This window comes from Brassica oleracea, chromosome C9 (assembly GCF_000695525.1).
Source record: "Brassica oleracea var. oleracea cultivar TO1000 chromosome C9, BOL, whole genome shotgun sequence".
Lineage (NCBI taxonomy): Eukaryota > Viridiplantae > Streptophyta > Magnoliopsida > Brassicales > Brassicaceae > Brassica > Brassica oleracea.
Genome location: NC_027756.1, coordinates 34,604,261 through 34,612,345, shown reverse-complemented (window position 1 = coordinate 34,612,345; position 8,085 = coordinate 34,604,261). Strand labels below are relative to the sequence as shown.

The 8,085-nt window shown below is 39.7% G+C and overlaps 2 protein-coding genes and 1 pseudogene across 3 annotated transcripts in view; 2 read left to right on the top strand and 1 right to left on the bottom strand.

Annotated features, from left to right (window-relative positions):
- The window catches only part of LOC106313508, a 2,479-nt pseudogene extending 566 nt beyond the window's left edge, over positions 1–1,913 (top strand). Inside the window, exons 2-8 of the transcript XR_001264392.1 lie at positions 103–160; positions 419–542; positions 629–793; positions 889–993; positions 1,095–1,204; positions 1,319–1,378; positions 1,483–1,913. The product of XR_001264392.1 is annotated as a protein REVEILLE 6-like (transcript). The remainder of the gene's footprint in view (positions 1–102; positions 161–418; positions 543–628; positions 794–888; positions 994–1,094; positions 1,205–1,318; positions 1,379–1,482) is intronic.
- An 861-nt stretch (positions 1,914–2,774) lies between these two features.
- LOC106315695 (40S ribosomal protein S10-3) lies at positions 2,775–4,358 on the top strand. The gene is made up of 5 exons (XM_013753495.1): positions 2,775–2,831; positions 2,916–2,964; positions 3,337–3,619; positions 3,701–3,824; positions 4,116–4,358. The coding sequence occupies exons 1-5, from the start codon at positions 2,829–2,831 to the stop codon at positions 4,194–4,196; spliced, it is 540 nt and encodes a 179-aa protein (XP_013608949.1). The 5' UTR covers positions 2,775–2,828; the 3' UTR covers positions 4,197–4,358.
- Positions 4,359–4,932: 574 nt separating this feature from the next.
- LOC106318139 (heat shock protein 90-1) lies at positions 4,933–7,784 on the bottom strand. The gene is made up of 4 exons (XM_013756003.1): positions 7,523–7,784; positions 7,149–7,290; positions 6,783–7,063; positions 4,933–6,691 (listed from the first exon to the last, which is right to left on the bottom strand). Exons 1-4 carry the CDS (start codon positions 7,658–7,660, stop codon positions 5,135–5,137), a joined length of 2,118 nt encoding a protein of 705 aa, XP_013611457.1. The 5' UTR covers positions 7,661–7,784; the 3' UTR covers positions 4,933–5,134.
- Between the last annotated feature and the right edge of the window lie 301 nt (positions 7,785–8,085).

The following is an 8,085-nucleotide window of genomic DNA, read 5'->3' as shown; positions in this document are numbered from 1 at the left end:
TTTTTTTTTTTTTTTTTTTTTTTTTTTTTTTTTTTTTTTTTTTGTAACACTGATTTCTGATATATCCCTTATGCATATTATTTTGTCTTTTTTTTTTTTTAGGTTTGACAGAGACTGGAAAAAGATTGAAGCTTTCATTGGCTCGAAGACTGTGATTCAGGTGCAGTTTCTTGTTTGATCTCTCTGTCGTCTTTCTCTTGGGCCCATCTGTGATTTACCTTGGAATAGGGTTCTTTCCTCCCATTTGATATCACCCACAAAGCTTTATTTTAAAGCAGCTTTATTGTCTTAACTACTAGGAGCAAGAATGGTACATGCTCTTTGTTCCTCATCGCGCTGAGATTTCATCTTTAGATTTTCTGGCATTGCACAAGTGAGCTTGTTTAACACCATTGTGTGGTTTTCTTTAATATCGCAGATAAGAAGTCATGCTCAGAAGTATTTTCTTAAGGTACAAAAGAGTGGGACTGCTGAACATCTCCCTCCCCCTCGACCTAAAAGGAAAGCCGCTCATCCGTATCCTCAGAAGGCTCAAATGAACGGTGAGTAATTTAGCTACTCGTAAGTGCAGTGTTGTTTGCTTATTGAGACTATTATTTTTATGCCATTTTTTATCCGGCATGTGCAGTTCTACCTCAAGTACCAGGATCCTTCAAATCAACAGCTGAACCAAATGACCCAAGTTATATGTTTAGGCCCGAGTCTTCTTCGATGCTGATGACTTCTCCACCACCCACTGCTGCTCCCTGGACTAATAATGTGCAAACAATTAGCTTCACACCCCTGCCAAAAGGTTTTATTATTATCTGCAAGCAATCACTGTTAATATCATTTCCCTTTTCAAAGTTTTTGCTAAATGAAGCATATTGTTCTTCAATACTCTGATAGAAACAGCAGGAGCTAATAACAACTGTTCTAGTAGCTCTGAAAATACTCCAAGACCACGATCCAGCAAGGACACAATGCAAGCAAATCCTGGCCATTCATTAAGAGGTAAGCGTTGTTACACACGTCTCCTGTTTCGCTTTCTTCTTTTTTTTTTTGTACCTTGCTTACCGTTTTTGTACTAAACAGCTCCTCCTTCTTCGTTTCAGTTTTACCGGACTTTGGCCAAGTATACAGCTTCATTGGAAGTGTTTTTGACCCATATGCAAGTAATCATCTACAGAAGCTGAAGAAGATGGACCCCATAGAGGTTGAAACAGTATGATTCTTGTCTCTCCAGTTTTACATTAATCTTAATGGAAGCCACGTCGGCTCAAATGGAACCTAATGATAAAATCTAATCGTTGTTTTATTTGGTTCCCCCACACTACAGGTGCTACTGTTGATGAGAAATCTATCAATCAACTTGTCTAGCCCTGATTTTGAGGTTCATGTAAGTATATCTTCCTTCACAAACTCCTGTTAGACAATTTTTACTAGAAACCCTCCCCTATTTCAGAACTAACCTCAAAACTCTTAATGATTTCGAAACAACAGAGACGGCTTCTTTCGTCGTATGATATCGGCTTTGAGACAGCAACTGATCATGGTGGAGTGTTTAAAACCTTAAACAAAGAACCACCAGAAATCTCTACTTGAAGTTCATTAAAAAGGGGGGGGAAGGTTATGATGAAATGTCTCAGGTGAGCTAAACCCATATTGGTTAACAGAATACAGAGTGATTCTGTTGTGGGTTTTGTTTGTAAATATGAAGAAGATGAAGCTGGCGTTGAGCAGTTATATATACGTCTTTTGGATTATATGCATAGTGTAGTATCTTTTAATAAGTTAAAAAAAAAAGTACTGTTCGTCTTCTGTCTACGTGTTTTGGAGCTTTTGTTAAAGCATGTGACAGTTCTGTGATGGAGACCAGAACTGTTGACGTGTTCCCTTGCATTATATTTTAGTGTAATATGAGACCGAAGAAACAACACAACCTTTTTAAAAGGACAAAATTTGGGTTCAATTCACCGCTATCTCGTAAACAATTAAAATGTCAGCTAGATTATAAATAAAAATATTATTTTAAAAAAAAAATCAAAAATAATTAAAAAAAATGATGCCACTAACAAAACTTTAAATCTTAAATTCTAAACCTTGAATTCTAAACCTTAAATCCTAAATTCTAAACTTAAACTCTAAACCCAAAATCTTAAACCCAAATTCTAAACCCTAAATCATAAACTCAAACTCTAAACCCGAAATCCTAAACCCAAACTCTAGATCATAAACTCAAACCCTATACTCTAAACCATAAACTCTAAAACCAAACCCTATATCTTAAACCTGAATCATAGACCCTAAACCCAAAATGTTTGAATTTGGGTTTAAAGTTTACAATTTGGGGTTTAGAGTTTAGATTTTAGGGTTTTGTTAGACGTTATTCTTTTTTTCAACTATTTTAATTTTTTAAATAAAATTTAATATTTTCTATCACTTATTTAGGTCGCAATTTAATTGGTTATAGAAGGGATGGTGAATTTAAAAAAAAAATCGGGGGAGGGGTGGGGGTGAACGTAAGTTTTGTACTTTTTAAAATCAGGTGTACATGATTTACGGATATGGTTCTTTCACATATTAATAATACTGCCCATTTCCAAAGTAATTTCGATATACCAAGTTTCTTTTAGCGTGACAGCCGGTTGTCTCCCTGCTTGTTTTAACCATTGGTGTGTTGGTGAAATTGTATATACGTAGATATAGATGATAACTACTTTCATATCTTAAAGGCCCATATTTATAATTTCACAGTCCATTAAAAGCCCATACAAGCATATAAATTCATCGTTCTTAAGAAAGAACGAACCCTAGCTTCTTTACACTGCGTCTCTCCCACCAATACAATGGTACATTTGAGCTCTCCTTTCGATCTATCGCGTCATGTGTTTATGGATGAATTGTAACAATTTTAGTCTACCTTGTGGTTTCAGATCATCTCAGAGGAAAACCGCAGAGAGATCTGCAAGTACCTTTTCAAAGGTTCGCTCCTTCGTATCTCTCTATTGCCTAGATGTCTATATCAGTATTACTCGTGACTACTTTAGCTTCTGCTATTGGAGGATTAAACGGTGTTACGAACTAGACCATTCTTAGTGTCATTTCAACCTTTTTAGTGTGATCTAAAAACGAGCTTATATCTAGTCAAGTTCCAAACTCTTGTTATAGTTTAGAACTCTGGAATTCAAGTTCAAGCTTCTAATACATTTTAGACAAATCCACTGCTGAAACTGCATTGATGTCTGAATGTCTGAGTTTGTGTAATTCAGTTTTTTATAACTTGTCTTGAGTCCTTGACCTTATTAGAAGATAAGGTTGTGTTTGATGGAACATATTTGAATGTGGGTTCTGCAGAAGGAGTTTGCTTTGCGAAGAAGGATTTCAATCTCGCAAAGCATCCGTTGATTGAGTCAGTACCGAACCTGCAAGTGATCAAGCTCATGCAGTCTTTCAAATCCAAGGAGTATGTTAGGGAGACATTTGCTTGGATGCATTATTACTGGTTTCTCACCAACGAAGGGATTGAGTTCTTGAGAACTTACCTTAACCTTCCTTCTGATGTTGTTCCTGCTACCTTGAAGAAGTCTGCCAAGCCTATCGGTCGTCCTTTTGGTGGCCCACCTGGTGACCGCCCAAGGTGATTTCACTATTTTCTTACCTCATTACCTAAATGAGCTTTGATGATGACTTAGTTTGTGGTTTCTTGTTGGTATTTCAGAGGACCCCGCTTTGAAGGAGCAGACCGTCCCAGATATGGTGACCGTGATGGGTACCGTGCAGGTCCTCGTGGTGGTGAAGGCGAAAAGGGTGGAGCTCCAGCTGATTACCAGCCATCTTTCCAAGTAAAATCTCTTCATTTTATCATTCATTCCCCTTTTGCCTTTATTTGCTCAAAATGTAGTTTTTAGATGATTTTTGGCATACAACTCTGACCTGCTATACCGGTTAACCTTTCCGGCTCTCATCCGTTCTTGATAATTTGTAGTAACAACGTCTTGATATCTGATACTTCTTAACCTATTAACCATTTCAAAGTCTCTTAGTTATATCATGCACATAGCTTATGTTGTGATTTTACCCTATCTTGGATTGTTTGCCACTGTTTTGACACTTTTGTGGTTTGTTTTGTACAGGGAAGTGGCGGCAGGCCTGGTTTTGGCCGTGGTGCTGGAGGTTACGGCGCAGCTGCACCATCTGGTTCAGGTCTCCCTTGAAGAAGAAATGTTTTTAGTTGACAGTAAGAGAGACCCTGGAGGACTTGTTTCAGCTTTTAAATTTTGCTTTTGTAATCCAAATTCCACAATTCTTCATAATCTGTTTGAATTCAGTTTTATTGTTGCCTAGCAAAAATGAAAATTTCGAAAAAGTTGCGTTTCCCCCGTCTTCTCAGTCCCCGTGAGGATAATAAAATGAGAAAATACTATTCACCAATTTAACAAATCAAATTGTCTATGTTCATTAGCGTTATTCTTCGAATGAACAGTGGTTCTATTTTGCGCTGAACTAACAGGTTCAGCGGCGGTCTTGCTGAAAGTGAATCTAACTTTGGTTTGTTATTGATGGTTCACTGTACTTGAAGTCTTCGTTTCCAAGATTTTAGTTGCAGCATGATAAACATGCTAATAGCTTGATACGTTTTAGGTATCAATTGTAATCAAAAACAGAGATAATAAGAAAAGCTTAGTTATATTGATTTTTACTTAGGAATTACAGAGGAAACGATTACAGATCAAGAGGTATCTCACATTCTCCACTCTCTGAAATCACTCAAACTCTCCCCAACTTTACTGAGTTACTTTGCCACTTCTAATCCTTATCTTTTAACCATTTCATCCTTAAAGATCACCACTTGTATCATAGCTCTACGGCAATTGTTCCCTCCTTTGCTTGTGTAGTTGTGTTGGTTCTTTAGTATCAGTTGTTTTCAGTTTGGAGAAAAGCGATTGCTAGTGAACAAACAAACTCACTTAGCTCTTAGCCGACTATTCACTTGAAAAGGACAATAATACAAACAGACGCACCAGACACGAAAAAAAAGAAAGACGCTTACAAACCAACAAAAGTTCAGACGACCATGGGAAGACACCAAGACAAAAGACACTAGAACTCTTAATACTCAAAACGACCAAACATAAGGCGAGATTTGGTTCTCTTAGTCGACTTCCTCCATTTTGCTCTCTTCAGCAGCATCCTCCTCCAGCGCAGGCATGTCACCATCTTCCTCAACATTCTCGTCCTCATCGATACTCAGACCCAGCTTCAACATCCTGTGAATCCTAGCTGCAAACGTGTTCGGCTCATCGAGACTGAATCCAGATGTCAACAGAGCTGTCTCGAACAGCAACATCACCAGATCTTTGACAGACTTGTCGTTCTTGTCCACCTCAGCTCTCTTCCTCAACTCCTCCATTATTCCATTATCCGGGTTGATCTCCATGGTCTTCTTGCTCGACATGTAGCCGCTCATGCTGCTATCCCTCAGAGCCTGAGCCTTCATAATCCTCTCCATGTTCGCAGTCCATCCATACTCACCAGTCACAAGACAGCACGGAGAATCAACGATTCTGTCTGAGACCACAACCTTCTCAACCTTGTCACCGAGAATGTCCTTAATCGTCTTGCAGAGGTTCTCGAATGACTTCTTCTTCTCTTCCTTCTTTTTCTTCTCTTCTTCCGTCTCATCTTCAAGTTTTAACCCTTCCTTTGTTGCAGACACGAGTTTCTTTCCATCGTACTCCTTCAACTGTCCAACAGCGTACTCATCGATCGCATCAACCATGTAAAGCACTTCGTACCCTCTCTTCTTCAGCTTCTCCAAAAATGGAGAATTCTCTACGGCCTTCTTGCTTTCACCAGTGATGTAGAAGATGTCCTTTTGACCTTCCTTCATCCTTGTGACGTAGTCTTTCAAGCTCGTCATCTCATCACCGCTCTTTGTGGAGTGGTAGCGAAGAAGATCAGCAATCTTTGACCTGTTCTGACTGTCCTCGTGGATACCCAATTTCAGATTCTTGGAGAACGCCTCGTAGAATTTGTTGTAGTCCTCTTTGTTCTCGGCAATCTCGTTGAACATCTCCAGGCACTTCTTCACCAGGTTCTTCCTGATCACCTTAAGGATCTTGTTCTGCTGGAGAGTCTCACGGGAGATGTTGAGTGGTAAGTCATCAGAGTCAACAACACCTTTCACGAAACTGAGGTACTCTGGTATTAACTCTTCACAGTTGTCCATAATGAACACCCTCCTGACATACAACTTGATGTTGTTCAGCTTCTTTCTGGTGTCAAAGAGATCGAACGGAGCTCTCTTTGGAACAAAGAGAATCGCCTTGAATTCAAGCTGCCCCTCCACTGAGAAGTGCTTCACGGCAAGATGATCCTCCCAGTCGTTGGTCAGGCTCTTGTAGAACGAGGCATACTCGTCCTTGCTAATCTCTTCTGGCTTCCTCAACCAGATTGGTTTCTGCTTGTTGATGAGTTCCCACTCGTGAGACACTTCCTTGATCTTCTTCTTCTTTTTACCGTCCTTCTCCTTCTCCTCATCAACTTCTTCAACCTCGCCTTCAGTTTCTTTCTTTGCTTCGTCCTCATCCTCATCATCACTAATCTCCTTCTCAGTTGTTTTCTCAGTCCAGAGGTAAATCGGGTAACTGATGAACTCAGAGTGCTTCTTCACCAAGTCCTTGAGTCTCCTCTCCTCCAGATATTCAAGCTGCACAAACAGACACTCTCTCATAAGAACACAACACAACACACAACAATCAAAACACTAATCCTGAAATTTTCGACTGTGACTTCATTACCTGATCCTCTTTAAGGAAGAGAGTGATCTTAGTTCCTCTACCAAGTGGTTCACCATCCACATCCCGTGTAACAGTGAAGGAACCACCAGCTTGAGACTCCCATACATACTGCTCATCATCATTGTGCTTGGTGGTGACGATAACCTTCTCAGCAACAAGATAAGCAGAGTAGAAACCAACACCAAACTGACCAATCATGCTAACATCAGCACCAGCTTGGAGTGCTTCCATAAACTCCTTGGTACCAGATCTCGCAATGGTCCCCAAGTTGTTCACCAGATCTGCCAAGTAACAAAGGAGTAAAAAACAAGAAACACTAAAACCTCAGTGAGAATAAAAAGAAAATAACGGATGAGAATGCATTACCTGCTTTGGTCATGCCAATGCCACTGTCGATGATAGAGAGCGTCTTGTTGGCCTTGTCTGGGACCAACCTAATGAAGAGCTCAGGCTGCCCATCCAGCTTGCTCTTATCCGTCAAGCTCTCAAATCGGATCTTGTCAAGAGCCTAAAATTTTTCACAGTAGAGTATTTAATATGTCATGATACCTACAGATAATCAATCTGGGGCGAGGATGATCTATTATAGTATTCAAACATTATTAGCAAGCAAGATCGAGAGATCGATTCTATTCCTAATTAAACTACCTTGAGGACGCAAGACCTATACGCACAGATTAGCTAAACCTAATAAGCAGGAGAATAAGAAGCAGAGGAGAGGTTTACGGAGGAGGACGTACATCAGAAGAGTTACTGATGAGCTCACGGAGGAAGATCTCCTTGTTGCTGTAGAAAGTGTTGATGATCAAGCTGAGAAGCTGGTTGATTTCAGCCTGGAAGGCGAAGGTCTCTGCGTCAGCCATCTGAACTTCCGCCATCGAAGAGATTGCTGTAGAAAACTTCAAGAGAGCGCTTCGAGAGATTTTGATGATTCTATCTTAAGCAGGCAAGGAGGAACGAAGCACAATATGTATTTATATTAGGGGCGATAAGTTCTAGTCTCTTCTTTTGAATGCGAGGAAACCAGTGGATTCTCGATTGTTCCATGAAACGACGTCGCTCTTGCTAAGCATCCACATCCTCCTGAAGCAACCGTTTTTTCTAAGCATCCACCCTAGGTGTCTTTGTGAGCAACGAATTCCAGAAGAATCTTTTGTTTGTTTCCGTTTTTTCAAACCTGACTCGTCCGGTGTTATAACCGGAAAAGAAATTAGTTTCGGTTTGAGAAATTTCGCCTGTTCAATTTTTTTTTACATTTATTTGCCTTATAAAAGTTTTTTGTTTTGTAGTTATAAAACCCAAT